Below are 27,112 nucleotides of genomic sequence, written 5' to 3'. Positions count from 1 at the left end.
GTATCCGAAAAAGCGGGTACTCGGATTTTCGGATCCGGGTGGACTCGGTATCCGATTTTGAACACCCCTATAATTATAAGTATATTATACGTCTATATTTTTTGTTCATTATGGTCTAACGGGTTATCGATATTTGTGGACGGTGAAAAAGGTTGGTTTGCTCGTATACACACATGCGCCAAGCAGGATTGCGTTGAGTTAGGTCGTATTTTTGTATGTCATATCACGAATGAACTTGCTTCAATTCTATTGTTACTACTTACAAGGCAAATGAAAGAAAGAGGAAAACATAATCATACAAGGTTAATTTGGCGAAAACTAAATACTAGATAAGTAGGTCATATAAACGACGATGTTTGGAAATTTAAATCTTAGGCAATTTTTTAATTGATGAAAAATCTTAACCTTAGCCCTTTTCATTTATTAAGTTATTTTTTTTAGTTTTTTAAAGAATTATTTATTATATGATAGGTTGAAAGAAAGTGCAAAGTGATAATTGCTTAAACTATTTAGTTAATTCTAGAAATAAAAATTTTAATTCACATATTTATTTAAAATAAGGTTAACATCAAATTTTCAAAATTGATTAATTTTTTCGAGGCAAGATAATTATGAGGTAGTTGTTAACTGTTTAAATAGTTATAACTTTACAATAGTATTAATTATATATTCAATTACGTAAATAATATTACTCGTTTTAAAAAACATTATTGTAATTAATGGAATATAATTTGCCGAAAAAATTATAACAAATTTTAAACATCAAATTGAAGTTTTGAAACACCAAAATTTCGACATTTAACTAATAGACGTGACGATTGATACCAAAAATAATAAAATGTCAGTTTCAATAACAAACCTCCGACTAACCGCCCAAAGACAAAGTTCTTCTATTGCTCGCTCCAATGTTTAAAAATCAAATACCCATTTCCCTCGTTAGTTGCCACCTCAAACCCTAATAGTATCTTCTTTTTCAGGGAAAATAAAAACCCTAGCTAGTAGATGATCGCAATCGCAAATATGCATTCGTAGAAACCGAAGTATGAGGAATAGAGATGATTATAGATTTCTTAAACTTTCTGATGCAATGTCTGCATTGAATCAGAGGGTTAATCTAATCGGCATTGTTGCTGAGTACGGCACTCCAACTCGTAGCAAAGGGACTGGTACGCCATTTTCTTTTGTTCTTATTTATCTTTCAGTAATTTTGTTCAAAGTATTTGATTGTTGGCTATGATGAAATAAAGGCCGGACTTACGGCTGCCCCCTGATATGGGTTTGGTAGTAGATTGATGATAAAGTCTGAGCGAAGGTTTTCCTGAGCCATTTTTTCAACTTTGAGTTATTTCATTTTTTGTAATGCTCTTAGTTTTGTTTACTTTTTTAAATGCTTGGCTATTATTGAAAACTGATGAGATATCAGTGGTAAAACATGGCGTATTGCGATTACTGACATACAAAAGGAAGAAGACAGTGTTGTATTTTTATTAATTGCAAAAGCATTAAGAATAGTACAAAGCTATAGTCCTATATATATACATGTATGTAGTATAAGCTACCACCTACATATGAGCTTTCAATCAGCCAAGAACACGAAAAGGAAAAGGACAAAAGCTGAAAACAAATTTCTAACAAACCCATAACAGAAAAGAAAGAGAGTAAGCCAAGAGTGCCAAGCTGGACAAGGCCAACGGTCCATATATTTATCACCCCCCTCAAACTTGGTAGGGATATGCATGCCAAGTTTGGTGAGAAGATGCTGGAACTGATGAGAAGGTAGTATCTTTGTGAACACATCGACCAATTGAGACTGTGTGGAAGATAGGTGAGTTGCAAGAGACCTTCCATCATTTTTTTTTCCCTCGTGAAGTGGCAATCCACTTCGATGTGCTTCGTTCATGAAAAACGGGATTATGAGCAATATGGAGAGCCGACATGTTATCACAGTGGAGTGTGACAGGCTTCAAGTTATGTAAACCAAGTTTTTCCAGCAAACAAATGACCCAAACAACCTCAGCAGAGGTAGTGGCCATAGAACGGTATTCGGCTTTGTAGGAAGATTTAGATACGGTGGCCTGTTTCTTGGATTTCCAGCTTATAGGAGACTGATCAAGGAGAAGAACAAAATCGGATATGGACCTTCTAGTATCGGGGCAGGCAACCCAATCAGAATCAGAGTAAGCCTTGAGAGTAATAGAGTCAGTGGCTGTGAGCAAAATACCTTGACCAAGAGTATTAGAAATATATCCCAGGGTGTGCTTGAGAGCTTGAAAATGACATTCTCTGGGTTTTTGCATATGTTGGCTAAGAGATTGAACTGAATAAGAGAGATCAGGGCGAGTATTGGTGAGGAAATTGAGCTTCCCCACGAGGCTACGGTAAATGGTAGGATCGGTAGAAAAGGAGATTCATGTGAGGACATTTTGAAGTTCAAGGGAAGAGGAGTAACATGAGGCTTTATATCAGTAAAAGCAGCATCTCTAAGAAGTTCATGACTGAATTTAAACTGTGTAAGAATAATGCCTTTATCACAATAGGAAGCTTCAATACCGAAAAAGAAATTTAGAGGACCGAGATCTTTGATACTGAATGTGGCATGTAAGTGTGCCTTGAGCTGAGAAATGAGATGAGGATTGTCCCCGGTGATTATCATATCATCAATGTAAACAACCACGATAGTTGCTACATCATAAGGAGGTAAAGGTTATAAGCAAGAAGATAGAATTTAGAAAAAGAAGAGGTGGGTGGTGTGTGAAAATAATAGGGGAAGTGATGTTCTTGAAAACATACATCCCTAGAAATAGTAATCTTGTTGGTAGTAGAATTGTAGGTCTTGTAGGCTTTTTGACCAAGAACATAGCCTATGAAAATGGAAGCATGTGCTCTAGTGTTGAATTTGGACCTAGCTTGCTTTTTGGTGGAGACAAAGCATAAGCAACCAAAGGTCTTAAAATGAGAATTGATGGGTTTCTGTCCATAAAGCTTTTCATGAGGAGACATATTATGTATGCTAGACAAAGGAATACGGTTAATGATATAGACTGTGGTTTTAATGCATTCAAAAACGAATTGGAAGATTGTATTGAAAGTATAAGGATGACGATGTTTGCGTTCAACAATTCCATTTTGTCGAGGGGTGTCGACACAAGATTTTTGATGATAAATGCCTTTAGTGAGAAAAAATTATAGGGCGTCACCTTCACATAGTTCACCCGCATTATCACTTCGAATAGATTGTATTTGACAATGAAATTGTGTCTCAACATAAGCATAAAAGTGCTTTGAAAAAGAAATGGATTGAGCTTTGGTTTTCATCAAATAGATCCAAGTGGCCCTAGTGAAATCATCTACAATAGTCAAGATAAAATTACACCCATCATGAGTGATGTGTTTGTAAGGCCCCCAAACATCTATATGTATTAATTGAAATGGCTTAGTTGTCTTGATAGTACTAGAAGGAAAAGATTTCCTAGTTTGCCTTGCAGCTGGGCATATAGTACATATAGTGGATTCATGCACCTTATTTACATCAATATCAGGAAATTAAACTTTCATTTGAGAAAAAGGTAAATGACCTAGTCTAAGATGCCACAAATTAGCTAGCTCAACATTTTTGGAAATTTGTTTGGAAGGTTGTGCAGCAACACAAGTGGAGTTTTGTTGGAGAGTTGCTGATGAAAGAGATGGAACAACAACATAGTAGAATCCATTGGAGAGGTTACCAAGAATTCTTGTCTTAGAAGGGTCCTGAAGGAAGCACTTATCATTAGTAAAAACAACATTACTACAAATGTCAGTGCACAATTTATGAACAGATAAGAGATTAAGTTGAAAGGCTGGAACATACAAACTGTTTTTAAGAATTATGTCATCCATGAAAGCAACATCACCATAAAGCTCAACCATTACTTTCCTTCCATCAGGAATAGTGATGTTGTGTTCGGGATTAGTGATTTTGTGAATGGAAATGAAGGAACCTAAAGAGTTGCACATGTGGTCAGTAGCACCACTATCAACTATCCATCTTGATGTGGTATTTTTGAAAAGAAAGCAGAATTTACCTGCAAGGTTGGCAGAATGAGGCAGATCTTCAAGATCAATGGATAAAGGATTAGAAGCATGGTCGTGTTGTTTGTTGAGAAGGTTTAGGAGATTATGTAACTGCTCAATGGTGATACCAAGATTTTCTTTATCAGATTTCGAGTCCTCATTTTGTACACAACCAGCAAATCGTTTGTGTTTGAAACCAGGTGGATAGCCATGCAACGTAAAACATTTGTCAACACTATGACCAGTGAGCTTACAATGATCACAAAAATACATGGAGTTCCTCTTAAAATCAGTACCAGAAGAAGATTTGTTGTAAGATCCATTAGAGGCCGGTTCATAGTGCTTATTGTGTGTCTGATGTCTATCATAGTAAGTTCTCTTATTAGCAGCAAAAGCCATGGAGCCACTGTTAAAAACACTCATCTTTGAAAGCTCCTTGTGCTTTTGTTCTTGTTGAAGCATCCTATAAGTAGTAGATACATTTGGCAACTCAGGTTTTTGATCTTTTTGCAGATTGATGCTAGATTTTGAATATAGGGTGCTTTGAGCCAAACTTTTTATGTAAGACATGTTTTTTCTTTGGAAATGTCACTCGTGTGTTACGAGGACCAATGAATTACAACATTTCGACATGATCTTTGTATCTGACAATTATTTTCTTGAATGTCATTGCATATTTGCTGTTGTTTTTGAACAAATTGGTTTTGTTGCTTGAGAATTGTGGATGAGTCGCATAATATCCATGGCGTTTTGGTCAATATTTTTGGTGCAACTCAAGAGAGCCTTCCTTAAGTTCAGGCATCCGGCGATATTATCCTACTTTCTCAAGTTGTGGTGAAGTTTTTCTTTTTCTCTTTAGTTTCAAATTTCTACTTGTAATGTTTATAGGTTTATAGTTTCTATGAAAAGTTGTGTTATTATCTGTAATCTGGTTAGATCACAGTGTGTTCCAACTTCCAAGTCATATATAGCTTCTCCTTTGTTTTGTTCATATGATAAGCTTTTTCATGGTTTTAATACATTGTTTTACTCAGCTTCACGTTTTTTTGATTAACTTTTTCTGTTATTGTCATTGATTTGGGCAAAGAAAGCTCACGTCCCTCTTCATTAGATAATTTTGGAATCACATAACAAAGAAAACTATATTTCCTATTTCTTGTTGACTCATAAAGCTTTGTCACCCACTTCACTTTTCTTAACCTCATTCAGAAGATAAAGCTTTGATCCATTTATAATGAGACTGATTGGAAGTTTGACAATTTTAGCTGTATTCTTTATTGCTCTCTCTTTTTGTTTCATTCTTCTTTTATTTGGTTGGTATTATCTTAAATGTGGCTATATTGTTTGTGCATGTAGATGAAAACTCATAATTTGGAATCATATGCCCTTTTCAACAAAAAGTTCTCATCATTTGCTCTGTATGAGGGGAAATATGGTGTAAGCTCTAATCCTTATCAAGTTTCATCCAACTTTCGACCCAGAAACCAAGGCATGATATTTGTAGATGGTTTAAGAAAATGGGTAAACAATTTCAAGCTTGAAACAGGTACCACTATTGCACTTATCTGATCTTACTAGAGTCAAGTATTGTTATTTCACTCATTGGATTGCATGACACACTTTTGGTGGGTGTTCTTGTTTTATGTTGTCAATTTGTAATCTTTGCGTGGAATTAGACAAAAATGGTTCCTATACAGTGAAATATCTTGTCTAATTCCACTCAAAGATAAATTTAGCCCCTATTCTTGTAGCGCACATGTAAATTTCCCCCCTATGTCAATTGGAGCAAACTAACCCTGTTTCTTTTACCCACTGTCAAATTAACACCAAACTAGAATATTACAAGTAAAGATTATCAAATGGTAGATCATGCTTGCATATTCAACATAATATTGTGATATCCTATAAATCTCATAAATAAATTCTTGCTTTATGATACATATGCAAGGTTCTTGTATGGGTAATTTTCCTCTCCCCATAGTTATGTGTGCCCCTTCTATCCATTCTTGGAATAGTGGATTTAATTTATAAACTCCTTAATGTTAAGTGTTTGCAGGAAACAATTTTGAAAATTGTTTTTGCTTTATCTAGTTTTCCAATACTAATCAATAAGATCCATACTTTCACGAGTGAATAAGAATTCTTTAGATTATTTTTGCTCTATTCTAGTTCCTGGTCTATTTTCTTTAAAATCTGTTTTTGACTCTTTTTGAGTTCTTTTAACCTATGAATCCTACTTTTTTTGTGGTTCCGTAATTCTTTTGTTTAGTATAATTTTTTGATCTATAGAAAATAAAACTTGGATTCCTACTACTTGGTGTTTTTTATTGGGGAGATGTGCTAAATTAAATGATTTGCTATTTCCTTCTCAAAATCCTGTAGCGTTGGATTTTTGGAAAATTTAAGACTTGTTATGTCTGCTGCAGTTTCTAAGCGATCTGTGTTGTTGAGGCAACTCAAGGAAGGAGAGTATCTTGATTTTGTATACAAGGTAATTTTGTTGTATCTAGGTGTTGCTTATTATGATTGGTAGTTCAAAAACTTGGTAAGATTGTATGCCAACTTCTAGTGTTTCAAGGTCTAACTGTTAGAGGAATCTATGAACCAATGGGATCATTTAGAAAATTAAGAAAGCTGGCGTGAGAGGATAATAAGAATCTAGTAGCTGGGACCTATGGAGTATTTGGGTTCGAAAGCTTATGATTTTTAAGATGTTCTAACTTGAGAAATTCGTTTTTAATCAAACATCTTGTTGTTTTTATGGATCTCGGTACATTCAACAAAAGTTCAACAATTACACAAACAGGATAATTTATTTTTATGTTGGGCTATTGTATTTTGAAAAATGGTTTGAAACATGTGAAAAATCTAGTTTTTCTCTCGATAGAAGCCAAAAAAACCAACTACTTTTCCTAATTATGTAACTTTTTACTTGTTTCTTTTCTAGAGTCTTTCTCAAGTTTTAACAATACTTTGTACAAGAGGAGTTGTGAGATATGATCAAAACTTGGTCTTTCTCAAGTTTTAACAATATTTAGTCTAACTGTAGCAACTAACATACTATCTTCTGTATCTTTTTAATAGCTCTACTTCTCTAAAAAAAACTTTCAGATAAAGGTGATAAGTGTAGTTATAAAAAATGGAGGATTGTATTGTTGTATGTGAGATATGATTTAAAACATATCATTCAAAATTTTATTATCATCATAGATTATCATTATATATTTGTGAAACTTGCAATCAGTTAACATAATTTGGTAGTGTTTTAGAATGAATCTGATTTATTTGTATGGATCCATTGTAAGTATGGAACAATAGAGATAGTCCTTTTCTTTTTTGGTGGGGAGGGTGGTAGATCATGCACTTTGTCCAGCTGATTGAGATGAGTGGATGTTATCTGTTTGCGTGGCAGATTTTGCACTTGTACGAAGTTAATCAAGATGAGCGGATGCTGTTTGTTTGGGATGGGACTGATGCACCACCACTTCAACTTCGTTCAGAGTAAGTGTGCTATAGTTCTCCTTTTGCTTCCTCCGTGTCTTTACTAGTATGTATATGTCAATGACATTGTGTTGTGAAAGGTATATGATTATCAAGCATTCTTGAAACCTACTAGGTGATTCTCAATTACTCATTACTCTCCCTGGGGTCTGGTGCAATGCAATATTACATGGAACATAAAACGATTCAAATCGAGAAATTAGAACAAGAATTTAGAACACTACCTATAAAGTATATGGGATGAGGGTACAAATGTTTTTGTAAAATAATTCGTAAATAGCACTAAATTACCTAATGGAAACATAATGCTTCCTTCAAGCTTTGATATCTGGACAAAAGCTGTGGAACATGAATAGTTCCTCGATTTGGGATGAAGTTTCGAAACATGAAATGGTGATAGTATTTGGTTTTTATGTGGTTCAATGTATTCTAATTTTCAAGTTAGAAGAGTTAGTTATACACTTATACCCAATGATTTATGCCTTCCTTGAAAGCCAGGGAGTTATTCTATTTCAAAGATGAATCATTTTCTTGATGTGCATGGCTGACAGCTTGCTCTGAAATAGATTTTTATTCTTCTCCAATGTACAATTTTCTCATAACTGAATGCGCGTGTTTGATTAATTGATGACTCCGAGGTCTGATATGACATGTATAATTGTTCATGGAGAAACATATAATCATCATCTACTTAGATTTTGCTTCTCTGAAGATCATTTTTTCTTAACAGGTTCTTGTAACTTAAAGTGGTTGCTTTGCTAGTCCTCTAGGGTTTCCAAATATTTTCATCTATGACTTGTAATATGGTCTCAGATTTGCAACACTTGCTTGTGTTAGACGACATGATGGCTTATGATAAGGTTTCATGAGTCGTTGGTGGGTAATGTCGTAATGACAATTGACAAAGGACATACCATTTATATTTATAGACTTCATTAAGGATATGTATTAGCCAATAATAAGCTAAAATAAATGCTATGACGTGTGGAGCAATTATGGTAGAGTTCACTATATGATAGGTCTACTTGAAGTGCTTTCCCCTTTGTAGCAGCTTTAGATTGACATTTGACACAATTTATTCAATTATCTCTTGCCATTGTGTATTGGGATGACATTTTAGTAGACTAGAGTCTAGATCTGCTGGAGTTAGCATTGATTCTACTTTGGAGCTATGACAAATGACAATTAAAAGTAAAAATCACAAGAATTTATGTAAGTACATGGAATGCCAAATCAATACTCCCAGGGGCTAGATGAAAATGTGATAAGAATGAAGACATTGTTGAACATGCCACTCTATAAATTAAAATTTAAGACCGATTGTTTTAATAGAGAGCAACAATTGGGTATTATGTGATTTTAGAAAACTTTTGAGGCTTACTGAAATATTCTAATTTCTATAGGATAAGCTTTAGACCAAAGCTATTACATATATAAGAATGTTGGGCATTTGGGTAAAATTCTACTTGACAAATCATAAGTGAGTTATTTTGAAATATGTGTATATTGTTTTGTGATAAGACATGCAAAAGTTTTTCAGAGCAGGATCATGTTTCATGATACCAATTGCCATGCCCTTGCAAGTTGCACCAGGAAGTTTGTTTATAAATTTGAACCTCAACATGTTTGACACTTAGGTATGTATCCCATGTCCAACACATACTCATCCTTGGTCCTGACTAATAGTGATGTTATACTTGGTTCATTCTGTGTTAAATGATGCTTTATTTTATCTAACTAATATATATCCAATAACTTATTTTGTTAGGATTATTGGTGACTTGTGTTACCAAGTAATCAAAACATGATTAAGAAAATTAATCATTTTAATTAGTGAAGGTTAGAAGAGGACCCATAACATGTTTGTGATTTGGTAGTATGGAAATCAAGCAGTACAATGTACTATTGATAGTGTAAACCTTTACATGAGATGGCTAAGAGTGCAAAAAATCAGTCCAAGATCAAGGTGTAAGAGGTCTTGAAGACCATGGGCATACATAGAAAAGGAAAGTCAAGAAAGTATTGGAGACAGCAAGCTGCAGACCACACCAGCTTCTGTGTATACTCCTGGCTGCTGCTGTCTCATTTACATGCTGCCCCATATCTTTCCTTATATATACACACATATACTCTATGTAAAGTGCACCCAAGTCTCACATCTAAGAGCAACCTTACTTGCTCAAGTATACTCCTATTTTAGCTCCTCTCTTCCCCACACTTATACTCCATTGTAATTCCTTCAAGTTTGTATTCTCCCTTTAAACACATTAATATAATCCTAGGCTAGATGGTGGATGTAGTCCAAGATTGGTGAACCGCCTTAAATACTTGTCTTGATTATTCTTTATTATTGTCATTCATCATTAACTTGCTTATTTGTTTTCTAAACTTTGACACAACATAAACGCCCAACTTAAACTTCATATTTTGATCCTTGAGTGAGGTGAATACCTCCCCTTACATATTTTCTTTTGCTTAACACATTATTATATTGAACACCATGTTCATTGTACTTTTTTTTATAGAGGTGTTAAATGATGTCAATCTTTGTGTTCTAGCGCAGTCTGTTTTCATGTCACAATTCATGAACATGGCTCTCAAATAAAAGAGAGGTTTGGTGAATGAATTGTACTTTTATCTGGAGACTTAAAGTAACATGTGTGCAAGTTTCTGTATCATCATTGAGTACCTAATAAAAGATTTGTGGAGGTTCCATGAATTTTTTTTTGATAACTTAGAATATGAACATTTTTGCCGTCCTAAAATATAGATTTGCGGGTCTTTATTTGGGAGGTATACACAGTGTCCGGATTAGTGACATCTATCTGTTTTCCGTTCCATGTGATTTGGCATGAACTATGTTATTGGAAATGTTTTAAATAAACTTGTCATGGATGCCATGCAATGGTTCATCCATCAAGATTTTATACGTTGAGGCATTGAGTTGTAACATTTGTTGTATTTTACCCCCATTCTGAAGTTTTTGGAGTCGATGGAATAATCGTTCCTACTGTATGGGTAATAAAAGATGAATAGGCGTGATTGACAATACATTTTTGTATGAGGTTTGCATGAGAATCAACTGCTTGTGACATGTGCAGCAGACTAAAGAAGGAAAAGGAAAATCCACTTCCGCTGCAATTGGAATCCCAGCCTTTGTCCAGGGACACCTTGTGTAGCTTTCCAGCTGTTGGAACAATATTGAGAGTTTCTGTTGGTAAAAAATTTGAAACTCAATATTGTTCCGTTAACGGCTGGGAGATGGGTAAAATTTTTCAACATAATGTTTAAAGTTCATGAAGGATTGTGGTGTGGTGTCCTAACTCCATTAACTAAAGTTCGTTTTGTACCTAATGAAGACTTTATTGTATTAGAGCGCCAAAGGTTTGTATTACACTTCTCTTGTTAGTTGTGTAATTGTTTTACCTAGTGTTCTTGGTAGTCACCTTTAACAGAAGGTTTTAGTTACACCAGTTTTCCAATTATTAGGTACCCTCAAAGCATAGGAGAAACAAAGTTGGATCAAATGCCATTTACCAGCTTTCCAAGTCCTTCTTATGTGACAGGTTTCTAATTGTTTTCCTCTGTCCAATTTTATATCATGTTCTTTATCATGCAATTAATTGTATATATTCCTGTCCTGGAATATGTGCCCAACAGTCGTTTGGGATGTCCCTAAAATTTTCCATTTTTGGGCATAGTCAAGATTCAATACAATAAAGAGCTAAAATTTTAAAAGCTTTGCGTCAGGTGCACCTAGGCACAAGGTGCTGGAGGTTGTCGCTTCCCTAAGGTGCACAGGAGGCAAAACTAAGCACCTGAGGCATCCAGGCCAGGTGCAAGTGACGCGCAACTAGGCTTTCATAAAAAAAAAAAATTGAAATTAGCTGGAGGAGAATGTGCTTAAGTGTGGCACACTCCCTGCCTAAGTGTGCATTGCGCCAATTTTTAAATTACAACCAAGTTAAAAACCAAATTTGTTCGCAGTCAACTTTGTGATCTTACCTTTTTCTCTCTTCTTAGTTCTCATTACTACCCTTCAAAATCAACCTTCATTTCTTAATAACGCCAGTCAACTTTTTTCTTTTAATAAGTATTATTTACTAATTTTCTTCTATGAAATTTCTTTTTCAGAAGTTGATGAAGTTGAAGAGGTACCTCTTGTCACACTAATGAAGTTTTGACTTATTCACAGGTATTCTTTTCCTTCTTGTTTAGTGTAAGTTGCTAGCTTAGAATATGTTCTCCAACTTATCTGGACGATTTACTAGCTGATTTTGTTATGTTTTCATTCATTTAGGTGACTTCGAAATTCAAGTGTATAGTAAGAGTAGTAGCAGCGCTTCCATGGACAGTTGGGGACTTCCGGTCTTCTCATGGAACCTACCGGATCCGGCTTACTTTGGAGGACCCTACTGCAAGAATTCATGCTTTTCTGTATGCTGATGATGGGGTATGGGCTTCTTTTACTGTGTAATTTCAGTTCATAATTTTTCGATTGCAAACTGTTGATGCAGTGTAATGCATGGGAGTCTTGTGTCTTCTCTTTCTTTTTTTATTTAACATAGAATCTATCGATCTAAGATTATGAAGCTGCTAAACTGTGCTGTCTTGTTGCTGTTTGAAGTAAAGATTTTCTCCTGCTTGTTTGTTATGTGCCTTTATTAAACACAACATGTCTTGGTGTTGGTTTGTACAGCCCGCTCCCTCCTAATGAAAAGACTGGCTGATCTACATTAGTCGCGGCATTTCTAATATAAACCGAATCTTCAATCATGGTTGATTTTAGCTAGTTTTCTGTCATTATCACAAATTTTAACGGCGAATTAGTTGGTAAATTATGTTATACTGGACTGGAGCGTTAAAAATGGGAATTAGAATTGGAATTTACTCTTTAAGTTGTCTTTTTACAGGAAGTGCTTTTCAGAGGATATTCTTCCAAGGATGCATTGGTTAGAAACTGGAATACATTGCTGGGAGTCGTTGAAGTTGATAGTGTAATTGAAAATGCTCCAAGAAATCCTCCATGGATTCTTTGCTGTATCAAATCATATTATGTCGACAAAAGCAATGACTGGGGAAGTCGAAAGTACCGTATCTTCAACACCAAGCTTGTATGCTGAAGCTGGCCATTCCACACCTCCCCCACCCTTACCCTTTGGCCGTGTGCTTGTCCCAACCAAAATCACTGTTCTACTGGACGACAGTTTACTCAGATCGATGTGGATTTTGTACAGTGTATATAAAAACCGCTAACCTAAATTTAGTGTCATGTAAAAAAAGCCAGCTAATGAGCTGGGCTGATTTTTTTTGATACGTTAGCTCAATATTTAGCCTATTCTTTTGAAAGTGAAATGCGGAGTTTCTTCAGTCTGAATGTCTTGTCCATTTGAACGAGCCAAGTTTTGTTATACGATTTTTGCTGCATTATAGAACGAATGGAGTGTAATTTATAATCTGAACAAGCCTAAGTTTTGTTAGTACTTTATAAGCCTCCTAAGGACTTATTCTGAAGGACTTCGTTCCTATTCCTCCGAATCCAGTAGGGAATGGCCGCTACTGCTGCAAAAGCTTTTGATGTCTGCTATTTAAGATGGGCAAAAAGTTGTAGAAATTAGTACAAGATAAATAAGCTAAAACCGCCTTTGTTTTGAAAGTTTATCACAAATTTACAATGAGATTAAGAATTTCACGTAGATTAAGAAATTGTGAAAGTATTTAAATTGTATGAATGAGATTACTGTAGATTTTAAATATATAGATAAGAATAAAAAATAAGATAAATAAAAAACAGACTAAAAAGAAAAGTGTAATAAGAACAAACTAAACATGTTCCAAAATTTTGATGCAAGCAAATTATTTCAATTAAAAGTTTTTACTTAGCCCCCTTCATTTATTGAATAAATAAAGTTATAATGACCACTCTCCATTAGGCAATATTGTTTTACACGTGGTTTACTACATATAAAAACATAGTTAATTGAAATTTTTGTTAATTTGACTAATTACATATTTTCATGTTATTACCAAGGAGTTTGGATATAAATATTTATGTCAAATATTCGCAATATAATATAAGGGAAGAAATGTGTAAATAAGAATCAAGTAAAGTGATGTGACATTTTCGTAAAAAGAAATATAAAAACTCTACTGAAACCAACAATAATAAAAATTTTAGCAAATTCAAAAAACACAAAATATTATTATAATGTATATAGTATATTTCTATAATTTCTTTTTTATATTCCTTCCTTTCGTTCTCTATTGAAAACACACAATTTGAAAAATATTTAGAAAGCAAATGAAACATCAACAAGGATCCAAACGAGGAAAGTATAATAATTAATACTCTTTTCGTTTTCTAATGTTCTTCTCATTTGGAATATTCCATTTTAAGGAGAGATAAATTTAATTAATATTTTTGACACATATTTAGAAGATAAAATATATCCATGTGAGATATCGTTAGATTCATCTTAATGTATACTTTCTTATTGTAATTTTTTATTATGTATATTTAGAGATGTTGGAGTTTAAAATTTACATTAAAAACTGCGTAAAAAGTAAATGGAAAGAACAAAAAACAACAGTTGAGTAATTTTTACAACAACTTAAAAAATAACAAGTTATCTTTATCATAAATGTTTTTAAACAATTAATATTTTATATAATTATTTTAACTTTTTAAAAAATACTAAAGTAATAATGTTTAATTAAATTTTTATATTTCAAAATAAAAAAAATATTAAATTAAATAAATAAACTACAAATTTTTTTCTTACATACGCACTCTGTTATAATTAATTTGTATGCAAACAAAAAGTCAGCAAACTCTCAACAAGTACTGAAAGTCAGACAATAAGTCTCCCATTGTTCAAAATTCAAACATCCGTTCCCCTCATCAGTTGCCAGAAACCCTAATTCCTCTTTTTAGGGAAAATCAAAACTCCAGTGGATAGTTGCAAATCTGTCCAGAGGTATGAGGAATAGAGACGACTATAGATTTCTTAGACTTACTGATGCAATGTCTGCATTTAATCAGAGAGTTAATTTAATCGGCATTATTGCGGAGTACGGCACTCCAACTCGAAGCAAAGGGACTGGTACGCCATTTTTTGCTGTTTTTTTTTTTTTTGTTTCGTTTAATATGTTCAATGAGTCAATTTTCGGCTGTGATGAATCAAAGGCCGGACTTATGGCTGCCCCCTGAAATGGGTTTGGTAGTAGATTGACGATAAAGTCTGAGCAAAGGTTTTCCTGAGCCATTTTTTTCCTTGCTTTTCAACTTTCGAGTTCTTTAATCTTTTCACGTTTTGCAATGATCCTAGTTTAGTCTACATTTTGTAACATTTGGCTTTTGTTGATGGATGGATTGATTGATAAAATAGTCTGAGCAGAAGTATGTTGGAAGGATGTATTAGTGTCCATGCTAATGTGAATTGAAAGGGTAAACAAATAATTATACCCTCAGTGGTTTGGTGGTAGATTGATTAGAAACTTTCAAAAAATATTACTTTGTTGGATTTTTCATGATTCTCAGTGCTGCTTATTTTTAGAGTTCTTCGTTTGCTACCAAGATTCACTTGATTATAATCACTTTGAGGTTGTGGGAGCTTTTAATGTCGTTGGAGTAATGAAATGGAGTTGTTGTCGTCTATCTATGGTTTCACCTTTCTTTGTTTTAAGCGGTTGCTATCTCATTTTATTGGTGACAGGTGCTTTTGGTGTAGTTTACTCTATTAGATGTTCCGTATTAGATATATGTATTTGTCACGGCTTACCATTTAGGTTGTGTTTGGGATGGAAATTTAGAATTGGCTCAAATTTAGTGTTTGGCAAACCAAAAAAAATTGAATTCGGATTTGAGCCAATTCCACCATTGTCTTAAACCTTGTCAAACCTCGACAATGACTTCTCAAACCTTGTCATTCGCAAATTCTTCATTTATGAATTCATAATTGAAATCTATAATTAGAAATGAAATACTTGTTCTCAAACACAACATTAAGTGAATTGAAAATATTGTATTGCCTCAAGTACTGGATATAACTACTTTATTATTTTATTTTTATCTGACTCACACTTTTTAGACCAAAATATGCAAAATATCATTCTAAAGTCTATTTTGATAAGTTGCCAAAGAAAAAGATATATGGACGCTTGTATTCTGCTCCAGTAGCCAAGTTTGAGTAGTATAGTTTATTGAACAATGAGTTTTGTACTAGCTTTTTGATGTTTGTTTTATTGCTTGAGGGGCTAGATTATGTATCTCTGTTGATATTGAAGTTGAGAGCTTGCTTTTAATTAATTAATTAATTTTTTTTTTTCATAACTTCAGTTCTTGTAAACGATTGAATGGGTATACTTTTTGAGCATTTTTGATATGAGTCTTTTTGCTTGTGGGCAGAGGCAACAATTTTACATCACTTTGAGGTAATGTTATCCATTAATTTGTTCCCATTCTGAAAAATGCGCATAATAAAAATTATTACGATCTGTTTCATACATCTCCAGACTTTCACCTCTTTCTTCTGACCTTGATTTTATGTCCCAACTTTGGTTCGCCCCTTATCTTTTCACTTTTTATCTGCTACTGTCTAATGCCTACTCAAATCTAAGAACTCATTATTTTAAGATAAGCTTTTACTCCAAACTCCCCAACTTGGGCTTGACTTGTTCACCCTCTAATTGTTCACCCTTTACTTGTTCATTTCCCTGTGCTTTATATGGGTTGGTGAAAAGCTGCTAAAACTTACTAATGCAGGGAGCAAAAAGAAATTTGGTGTCATAGAGTGCTATTATATCCTGTTTTGCATCAATTATATGGAGTTTAGTTCCATTCAAATGTTTGCTAAGATGTGTTGAAAGTAGGGCTTTTTTGATGATGAATGGCTTATATTTGGTTGATAATAACTGGTTGTGTTAAAACCTTAAAGCATTGCACTTTTGCAAAATGATATTTAAATGTTACAGATTATTGTCCTATTTGCTACTTAAAGTAATAATTATGAAAAGATATTTATAAGTGCTTTATAAAGCCAGATTAACAGATACAAATATTTAATATTATAGATTATAATATTAGGAACTAATTTTGAATTTAAACTGTTTCTCTTTTTCGACGCGAAATAGATAATTGATAATATTAACATTAGATAATTGATAATATTAACATTTATCATTCCTCATCTCTCCTTATTTATTTCCATTCCATTCCATTTCCACCCTTAAGCCCCCCCCCTTCCCCCCCCCCCCCCCCCTAGTATGCTTTTCATGTCTATTAGCATACAAACAACTTTTAGTCAAAATGTTGTGTAAGACATGTTTAGTCTTTTGAAAATGTCACTCGTATATTTATGAGGACTGAGGAATTACTGCTTTTTGGCGTTATTTATGGATCTGACAATTGTTTTTTTTGAATGTGATTGCATGTTTTTTGTGGTTTTTGAACAGATTGGTTTTGCTGTTTGAGAATTGTGGACGAGTCACATAATATCTATGGCCTTTTGGTTAATCTTTTTGGTGCAACTCAAGAGAAGCTTCCTCAGGTTCAGGCATCTGGGGACATTATCCTTCTTTCCCAAGTTGTGGTAAATTATTTCTTTTTCTCTCTAGTCTCGATTTTTTGTTACTTATAATGTTTACTGGGTTTGTTGTCTCTACAAAGATAACTGGTTCGATCAACATTGTGCTCTAACTTTCTTGTAATTGATTACTTTTCCCTTTGTTTTGTTCACGTGATAAGCTTTTTACAAGGTTTTAATGTATAAGGTTATTATTGCTTTACCTCCAAATCGGCAGAAACAATTTTCTTCTTTGTTACTGTTATAGATTAGGGCAAACAAAGCTCACGTTGATTTGCTTTCCTTTTTATAAAGGAAGCTATATTTCCCATTGCTTGTTGACTTATAAAGCTTTGTCCACTGTCTTCACTTTTGTTAGCTTCATTCAGAAGATGTGGCTTTGATCTGATGATAATGGTACCTTCTGGTAGTTTAAACTTCTAGTGAATCTAGAACTTATTATATTTGAAAATTTCTTTTTTGCTCTACTTTTCTTCTTTTGTATTTTTTTAATCTTATTCTTTTCTTCTTTGGTTGATTTTATCCAGAATTTGGTTATATCTGAATGCAGATGAAAACTCATAATTTGGAAACCTATGCCCTTTTCAACAAAAAGTTCTCATCATTTGCCTTGTATGAGGGAAAATATGGTGTAAGCCATAATCCTTATCAAGTTTCCTCCAACTTTCGGCCGAGATCCCAAGACATGATATTTGTAGATGGTTTAAGAAAGTGGGTAAACAATTTCCAGCTTGAAACAGGTACCACTGTGGCACTTATTTGATCGAGACATTACACTTTATGGGAATGGTGCTTACACACTTTTTGTGGTTTTTCTTATTTCATCTGTTGTCAATTCTGTATCCCTAAATTTTGAAAATTTTAAGAGTTACCTATGATACAGTTTCAAAGCAATCTATTTTGTTAAGGCAACTCAAGGAAGGAGAACATCTTGATCTTGTCTGCAAGGTAAACCATTTGTATTTAAGTGTTTCTTACTAAGTTTGGTAGTTAGGAAATTTTCATAAAATTGTATGCCAAGTTTTCGTATTTCAAGATTTGCTGTTAGAGAAAGCCATGAAGTGATGGGATCTTTTAGAAAATTTAGTATCCTGGAGGACAATAGGAGTGTAGTAGCTGGGAACTATTGGAATTGTGTTTCTAAAGTTTTTTGCTTTTTAAAATGCTTTAAATTGAGAAGTTCGTCTTAAAATATATATATCTAATCATGTTTATGGATCTTTAGTACTTTGATGAGTAGACGTTCTTCAATTGTCACACAAGCAACTGGGCAAGTTTTGTTATTTTAGGAAGCCCTGTATTTTGAAAAATGGTTTGAAACATCTGAAACATTTAGTTTTCCTTAACCATAATAGCACCAACTACTTTTTCTTTCCTAGAGTCTTTCATAAGTTTCAACAAAACATAGTACAAAGCAAATTTTTGAGATATTCTTTATTGTTGGAAACCAACTGTATTAAATGGATACATAGAGCCAAAGACCCTTTTTGATGTGTAAGATACTTCCTCCAATCCTAATTAAATGCAACAAATGTACCTTTTACACTATTCATTGGTTGTCTCAAGTTTTCTCATCAATTTATAAGAAATTATATAGTTAAGTGAGATTCTGTAAGAAATTTTCGAATATCAACTTTTGTATTGTTTATATGTACGTAATTAAAGATATTAATGATTTAATATCACATTGGGTTGCATGATAATCCTAAATTATCAGTGCAATCAGTTACAGAACTTATCGTAAGTTAATTTGGTTTTGTGCCTTAGAATGATTTTGATTTGTTTTTCAATCATTGTAAGTCTGGAACATAAGTGATGATCCTTTCTTTATTGGTGGGGAGGGTGGTAGACATGCACTTTATAAAGCTAATGAAGATGAGTGGATGTTATATGTTTGGATGGTAGATTTTGCACATCTATCAAGCTAATCAAGATGAGTGGATGCTGTTTGTTTGGGACGGAAGCGATGCTCCGCCGCTTCAACTTCATTCAGAGTAAGTGAGCTATAGTTCTCCTTTTGCTTGCTCGTGCCTCTGCTGGTATTCTCATCTCAAATGGCATTTTTTTCATTCCTACACGTGCTTAGGCATGAACACTATTCTTGGTGATTATAAGAATAAACATGTCATTGATGCCATGCAATGGGCCATATGTCAAGATTTCTCACATTTGAGCCATAACATTTGTTTTGTGCTACTGGAAATGTAGTGTTTTACCCTTCTAAAGTTCTTTGGAGTTTGGAAGGAAGAATCTTTCTATTTGTATGGGTAATAAATATTTGGTTTGATTGACTGAATGTTCTTGTATGAGGTGTATATGACAATCATCAGCTTGTGACATGTGCAGCAGGCTAAAGACTGAAAAGGAAAATGCACTTCCGCTGCAATTGGAACCTCAACCTTTGGTCAGGGATACCTTGTGTAGCTTTCCAGCTGTTGGGACAATATTGAGAGTTTATGTTGATGAAAAAAATGTGAAATTTAATATTGCTTCGCTTACTGCTGGGAGATGGGTAAAATTTGTCAACCTAACGTTTAAAGCTCATGAAGGATTGTGGTGTGGTGTCCTTACTTCATCAACTAAAGTTCGTTTTGTACCCAATGAAGACCTCATTATATTAGAGCGTCAAAGGTTTGTATTACACTCTTTTGTTATGTTTGTTTCCCTTTTACCTAGTGTTCCCGACAGTCACTTTTAACAGAAGGCTTTACTTACACATGGTAGAGATTTCAAGAAAAGATTGAATTCAAAGTTAGATCGGATGCCATTTACAAGCTTTCCATGGCCTTATCGTGTTACAGGTATTTAATTGTTTTCTTGTATCCAATTTCATATCATGCAATTGATTCTATATATTCCTGTTCTTGAATAAGTGCCCCATAGTCATTTGGGATGTCCAATTTTCCATTTTGGGTATGGTCAACACTTAGTACAATGATGATCTTAGTTTCCAAAAGCTTGCCTCAGGTGCACCAGGCACTAGGTACTGGAGTTTCCTCTTCCCTGACGCACATAGGAGGCGAAACTAGGTACATGAGCTGTGGAGCAAGTGACCTGCAACTGGGTTTTTATTAAGAATGGTTTTTAAAAAATTTTGGCTTTGACTTCCTGTGCCGAAGGAGCAGAGAGAGCCTAAGCGTGGCACACTCCCTGGCCCTCGAGCATCAGGGTCCATTGTGCCATTAACAAAATCACAACAAGTTAAACAACAAATTTGTTCTTTGTGAACTTTGTGGTCCAGCCTTTTTCTCTCCTTTCTTTACTACCCTTCAAAACCAACCCTTCATTTCTTAGAAACTCTGGTCAAACTTTTTTCTCTTGAAATTGCTTGAACATTATTTAAAATAATTTCAGACGAACAATTTCTCAATTTCCATGTCCAGTAGAAATAGAACGCTTATTTTAAGATGGATGGACTAAAGAGCAGCTCTTTGTTGAATAACTATTCTTTGCTAATATCTGAAAACTCTTTACCAGAAGTTGATGAAGTTGAAGACGTGCCTCTTTTCACACTAATGGATATTTTGACATATTCACAGGTATTCTTTTCCTTGTTTTAATGTGTAAGTTGAAAAGTCACAATATGAACTCTTTGGTTGAGAGCCTAGACTAAAGTTTGGAGGCTTTAGGTGGCTCTTATAGTCTTATTAGTCTTTAAACTTTAGGTAGGGGAGAAATAAAAGTCAAACTATGAAAACAAGGCTATTAGAGTATAAAGTCTAGAAAGTATAATTGTTTTTAAGTGATGGAGGACAAAGTGTTACCTTTATTTTGGGGTATATATTTACCCTAGTGGGATGGAGACGAAATATTTCTTTCCTTCTCTCCCAAAATAAGGATGACAATCTACCAGTTCCTTCATCCTTCTCATACTGTTGTATTTTTTTCATTCATCTCCTCTCACAAATATACCTTTATTTACCTTCATGTCCATAATTTGACTTTTTCCCTGTAAATATTTACCCTCAATACAAACATGCCCTTGATGTACTTTACCTTTCCGTGATACCAAAACTTTGCATTATGTGTAATGATCAATCACACTCCATTCATTTAGGTGACTGCAAAATTCAAGTGTATAGTAAGAGTTGTAGCAGCGCTTCCATGGACAATTGAGGACTTTCGGTCTCCTGATGGAACCTACCGTATCCGGCTTACTTTGGAGGACCCTACTGCTAGAATTCATGCTTTTCTGTATGCTGATGATGGGGTATAGGCTTCTTTTACTGCATAATTTCAGCTAAAATTTTTCGATAGCGAACTTTAGAGGCACTATAATGCATTTCAGTTTTGTGTCTTCTTTTTCTTTAACATAGAATCAAAGATTATGAAGCTGCTAAACTGTGCTGTCTTGTTGCTCTTTGAACTAAAGATTTTTTTCCTGCTCTTTCTTTATGTGGCTTGTTTAATCACAAATTCTATTGAAGTTGACTTGTACAGCTGTCCCTTCGGCCCCAACATAAAGAAAGGCTGATCTGCTATTTTTGTGACATTTCTCATATAAACAAAACTTGTTCACAGAGTAGTAAAATCCCCGCTTAACTGGAATTGGAATTTACTTTAAGCTGTTTTTTAATTACAGGAAGTGTTTTTCGAAGGACATCCTCCGAAGGACGCATTGGTTCGGAAATGGAATACATTGCTTGGAGTCGTTGAAGTCGATAGTGGTGATGTAATAGAGTATGCTCCGAGAAATCCCCCATGGATTCTTTGTTGTATCAAATCATATTATGTTGACAAAAGTGATGTCTGGGGAAGCCGGAAGTACCGGATCTTCAATACTAAGCTTGTATGCTGAAGCTTGCAGTTATTCTAACCAAGATTACTGTTCTACTGTATTATTCTTTTTTAGGGCACAATTTACCTTGATAGTTGTGGATTTTGTAGAGTGTAAATAAAAACAGCTAACCTTAATTTAGTGTTATGTAAAAAAATACACTAGCTAATGAGTTATGCTGATCTGAGATCAAGGGCTAATTACAGATTACTCGTTTGACGTTAGTTTGTTCATTTACAAAAATGCAGAGTTTCTTCACAAGCCTGAATGTGTTGTCCATCAGAACAAGTTAAGTTTACTTGTATCTTTAAGATAAAGATTTTTGTTGCATTTTAGATAGAAAGGAATGTTATTTAGTAGTTAATCTTTCCATCGCTATGACGGGTTAGTAATTTACTCCTTCGTTCCTTAGAATTTGATGCAATGTAGTTAAAAAACTCGTGTAGTGAGTTGATGACTAGTTGATCATATATGACTTGTGTTTTTCTCCCAACATCAACATGAGAGCCAAGATAACTATAGATCTTTCAAGTTCCAACACTAGGTTTTCTAAAATTATCGTTCATAACAATGATCCTGTTCACTCATATTGGGGCTAAATCTGATAAGATGTTTCGTTGAGACGGTATAGTGGTCCGTAGACAAGCTCGTTATAATCTTGGACATATACAGTCTTAAATATTATGCCCTTGAAAGCTTCTAATATCTTCTCCTAGAGATCATTTTAGACATGATATTCATACACGAATTATAAAGATAAGGAGAGCGGATCACCTAAATTACTATATAGGAGTTCATACCTTGGTTTTGTTCTATACGTCTAGATAGTCTTGTTCTATCACTAGTGCTCTTAGCAATCAAACATGCTTCATCTATCTGACAGATGATCATAATAGCTTTCCGATTAAATCCACCTAAATAATAGTCGCAAATTTTAAATATAAGTATAGGGTGGACTGAACGCTCATTGATGCTAACATGTGAACAAAATCAACTCAAATGTCACTTTTCTATGCTATATATTCAATCTTAACTAGAATTTTTAAATTTTAAATATAAATCCACCTAAAATTTTTAATCAAATCACCTCATATCATGACCTAACTAGACTCGAGTCTAAATTTCCCTTTATTATCGTTGGAAGGAAAGTCTCCATAGAATGAAAAATGACAAATTAATCATCGTCTTACGGGTTTTGCTATATTTTTCTTTTTAGTTAGTTTTATATATTTTGCTACATTTTTATTTTCAATCTTAACTCATATTCTCTCTTTTATTTACATCCCACTTTTTCATATATCATACATTTTGCCATTTTTTCTCTTTTTTGGTTTGTACAAAATTTATATTTGTAACAAAAACCATAAGATAGGATACTATTTAGTACTCCTCCCTTTGTTTTTTATGAAAAATCATCATATAACTCAAAAACCTCTTAAATACTTATATAACGTTTTCTCATAAGAACAGAGGGACAAGTTGCATAGACATAGGGTAATCACTAATCAAGTTGCAAAAAAAATCTAGCCCTAGCCCTAGCCCTAGCCCTAGCACTAGTTCTAGGGACACCATGCATGGAGCTAGCTAGGTAGAGTATTAAGTGGCAATCACAGTAAATGTTTTGATGAAATTCAAATTAAAAGTGGAATAATTTGACTTTAATTAGCTCTACTTGATGTTAAAGATTGTCTTTTAATCATTTTACTCATAACTAATCACGATAATTAATTGATAACCCACTTAATCTTGCCTCATTTGTGCTTACTCCATTAATTTTCCATTTACATCTTCCATCAGAAATCACCCTATATAAATACCTCATCAAATACCTGGTTTCATTAATCTGATAATCTTAATCATCCATTTCTGTAAGTTTTCTACTAATTTCATTGTTTGATATTAATTATATATGCTCCATTTTCATATTAAGATGTAATTATATTAGGGCATGCATGTATGGTGAATCATAGTATACCTAAGACATTCATATAAGGATTCTGCATGCATGACTTAAGATGCTTATGTTAACTGAGTTTCATTACTACTCTATAATATATGATATAAGGGCATGATGCATCATATGGAATATCAGCCAAGACATTCATTTAATAAATCTGCATGCATGATTAATCATATTATTTAATCGGCTTGTTTTGTTTAGATTATTATTGCTTTTTATTAAATTTATCTCTATTTTGATGACCTTTTTTTTCTTATGTTTATGATTAAATAAAATAATTTTATCATGTAAAATATTGTATAATAGTAATATACTCTTTCAATCCATTTAAAATTGTCATATTTTTTTTTATTTTAATCGTCTTTTTTCTTTAACACAAAAACTTTTACAGAAATCACCCTATTATTCTAACACTTTTTGATTTTTATTGATACATTTTCTTTCTTATTATTTTAATATCATTTATAAAATTTGAATGATCTTATCCATACTAACTAATTTTTGAGCTAATTGCCCTTATTGCAATTTCAAAGAGACTAAGGTATATGTTCTCAAATTTTAATATTAATCATACCCCTTCAAAAATATAAAATAATTTACATCAATTTCATATGATTTTCCAATCTTTAAGTAATTATAGATTAAGAATGTGTTAATTCAAGAAAACTAAAAAAATTGAGTGAGACAAGGAGTAATTTGCATTATAACTTTTGCATTTAAATGTGAACGTGCTAATTAATTTTCAGGGATCCAACAAAATGAAGCTTCAAGGAGTCCGAGTGATGTTGATGATCGTAACCATATTCATAATTGGTGATTTAATAGCATTAGGAGTGAAGGCGGACGAAAACAAGCAAGCAAATCCACTCGAAAACTATGACAATTCTACATTATCAACTACTAATTCTCACCATGAGATCCCTTTGTATAAGTATATTCCTCCCGGAGGTAGAAAGTTGCTTTCAAAGATGACCTCCAATGAGCCCCAACCCGTTGCACAGGCATAAATTTTAATCATCAGTAGTTCTACAAGATGCATCCATTAGTATTGTATTGTACGTATGATCTTTAGCCTTGATTGTATTTATGTATGTATATATGCAAAATAACGTTCTTTCCTGTCATTACTTATGGATGATGGAATGAATGATTAAATAAAATATATACTAGATTTTCTGTACAATACTTCACCACTTGTATATCTATCTATGTATTAAATGAAAAAATGAGTAAATTTTTTTTACCGTCTCTCAAAGAGTTTGTCTATTTTTCTTTCTAAGCAATTTCAAAGTTGTTTCATAAAATATTATAAAATGTATGTATTAAAATATTTATATCAAGACAAATTAAATAATTATACATCTTATATGAATAAAGAGGAAAATTTGCAAAGAAACACCTTTTAAAACCCCTTTTTTGTAAACAAACACCTTTTATAATTTTTTTTTTGTAAAAAAAACACCTTTTAAGAGACTTTTTTTAAAAAAAAACACCTTAAATCAGTTTCCGGTGACTTTTGTCAACTTTCCGGCGTTGACTATACCAGTCAACGCCGGAAAGTTGACAAAAGTCACCGGCATCTGATTTAAGGTGTTTTTTTTTAAAAAAGTCTCTTAAAAGGTGTTTTTTTACAAAAAAAATTATAAAAGGTGTTTCTTTACAAAAAAATTTTTTTTTAAAAATTATTATTTTTTTTATTTTGTTGTTATTATTATTATTATTATTATTATTATTATTATTATTATTATTATTATTATTATTGTTATTTTTTTTAAAAAATTTTTTTTATATAATAATAAAAATAAAAATTTTTTAAAAAAATAATATTTATAATAAAAATAAAAATAAAAATAAAAATAAAAACAAAAATTTTAAAAATAGTTAAAAAAAATTAAAAAAAATTAATAATAATAAAAAAAAATAAAAAGTATAAAAAAATATAAAATAACAATAATAATAATTAAAAAAATAATAATAATAATAAAATTAAAAATAAATATAAAATTTAAAAAATATTTTTTTTTAAAAAAAAGAATAATAATATTTATTATTATTATTATTATTATTATTATTATTATTATTATTATTATTATTATTATTATTATTATTCTTTTTTTAAAAAAAAAAAATTTTAATTTTAATTTTATTTTTAATTTTATTATTATTATTATTATTTTTAATTATTATTATTGTTATTTTATATTTTTTTATACTTTTTATTTTTTTATTATTATTAATTTTTTTAAAATTTTTTTTAACTTTTTTTAAAATTTTTGTTTTTATTTTTATCATTAATATTACTTTTTGAAAAAAATTTTTATTTTTATTATTATATAAAAAAAAAAATTTTTTTTAAATTAATAATAATAATAATAATAATAATAATAATAATAATAATAATAACAAAAATAAAAAAATAATAATTTTTTAAAAATTTTTTATTATTATTTAAAAGAAACACCTTTTAAAACCCATTTTTTGTAAAGAAACACCTTTTATAATTTTTTTTGTAAAAAAACACCTTTTAAGAGACTTTTTTTTTAAAAAAAACACCTTAAATCAGTTTCTGGTGACTTATGTCAACTTTCCGGCGTTGACTGGCATAGTCAACGCCGGAAAGTTGACAAAAGTCACCGGAAACTGATTTAAGGTGTTTTTTTTTAAAAAAAAGTCTCTTAAAAGGTGTTTTTTTACAAAAAAAATTATAAAAGGTGTTTATTTACAAAAAAGGGGTTTTAAAAGGTGTTTCTTTGCAAATTTCCCGAATAAAGATTATGACTTGTTGAAAATGGTAAAAACCAATCTAAAACACAACATTAGCCACTACTACTAATTATAACACCTCAGCTTCTCGGACCGCCGGTGACTATTCATGGAGATTGACCCCACAAACCAACACAAGTCTTTCCAGCGCACTTTAACCTCACTCGTGCGCACCAAGAAAAACTTTTCAAGAAGTTACCCATCTTAAGATTGCTTCCCACCAAGCACGCTTAACTGTGAAGTTCTTAGCAAATGGGCTTCATAAAAAAAAAGCACCTTATTGATATGAGTGGCTATCAATCATTTTTAAACCACATCTGGGTATCACACTCACCCCCACTTAGGAATACAACGTCCTCGTTGGACCGTAGTTTCAGGATCTTTTCCCCCGCTAAGTGCACTGAACACACAATCAGTCACGATCGCAAGTTTCTCTGATACCATTTGCAACACCCCGATCCCTCGGACCGCCAATGA

The 27,112-nt window shown here is 32.6% G+C and overlaps 1 protein-coding gene, 2 non-coding genes and 1 pseudogene across 6 annotated transcripts; all 4 read left to right on the top strand.

Moving 5' to 3' along the window:
- The first annotated feature begins 834 nt into the window (after nucleotides 1-834).
- On the top strand, nucleotides 835-13,408 carry LOC130817990 (protection of telomeres protein 1b-like; annotated as a pseudogene).
- LOC130819627 (small nucleolar RNA snoR113) lies at nucleotides 1,229-1,327 on the top strand. Its single transcript, XR_009044665.1, has one exon. It is a non-coding gene; the product is annotated as a small nucleolar RNA snoR113 (small nucleolar RNA).
- A 972-nt stretch (nucleotides 13,409-14,380) lies between the features above and the next one.
- Nucleotides 14,381-22,180, top strand: LOC130817986 (protection of telomeres protein 1b-like). 4 transcript variants are annotated; one of them, XM_057683999.1, is made up of 11 exons: nucleotides 14,516-14,654; nucleotides 15,890-15,984; nucleotides 17,005-17,141; nucleotides 17,686-17,875; nucleotides 18,019-18,083; nucleotides 19,041-19,129; nucleotides 19,482-19,766; nucleotides 19,860-19,936; nucleotides 20,613-20,674; nucleotides 21,193-21,345; nucleotides 21,718-22,180. In XM_057683999.1, the coding sequence occupies exons 4-11, from the start codon at nucleotides 17,686-17,688 to the stop codon at nucleotides 21,931-21,933; spliced, it is 1,137 nt and encodes a 378-aa protein (XP_057539982.1). In that variant the 5' UTR covers nucleotides 14,516-14,654; nucleotides 15,890-15,984; nucleotides 17,005-17,141; the 3' UTR covers nucleotides 21,934-22,180. The 4 variants fall into 4 exon arrangements, with proteins under 4 accessions (XP_057539980.1, XP_057539981.1, XP_057539979.1 ...); XM_057683997.1 differs by lacking the exon at nucleotides 15,890-15,984 and having other exon boundaries at nucleotides 14,381-14,654; nucleotides 19,485-19,766; XM_057683998.1 differs by lacking the exon at nucleotides 15,890-15,984 and having other exon boundaries at nucleotides 14,381-14,654; nucleotides 20,616-20,674.
- Nucleotides 14,719-14,817, top strand: LOC130819629 (small nucleolar RNA snoR113). Its single transcript, XR_009044667.1, has one exon. It is a non-coding gene; the product is annotated as a small nucleolar RNA snoR113 (small nucleolar RNA).
- Nucleotides 22,181-27,112: the final 4,932 nt, after the last annotated feature.

This window comes from Amaranthus tricolor, chromosome 7 (assembly GCF_026212465.1).
Source record: "Amaranthus tricolor cultivar Red isolate AtriRed21 chromosome 7, ASM2621246v1, whole genome shotgun sequence".
NCBI lineage: Eukaryota > Viridiplantae > Streptophyta > Magnoliopsida > Caryophyllales > Amaranthaceae > Amaranthus > Amaranthus tricolor.
This window is presented reverse-complemented; position numbering and strand designations above follow the sequence as displayed.

Coding starts and splice junctions, on each gene's coding strand:
- LOC130817986 (XM_057683996.1), top strand. CDS start 14,531: ATGAGGAATAGAGACGACTATAGATTTCTTAGACTTACTGATGCAATG. Junction 18,084..19,040: donor ATCTTGATCTTGTCTGCAAG/GTAAACCATTTG, acceptor TTTGGATGGTAG/ATTTTGCACATCTATCAAGC. Junction 19,937..20,612: donor ATGGCCTTATCGTGTTACAG/GTATTTAATTGT, acceptor ACTCTTTACCAG/AAGTTGATGAAGTTGAAGAC.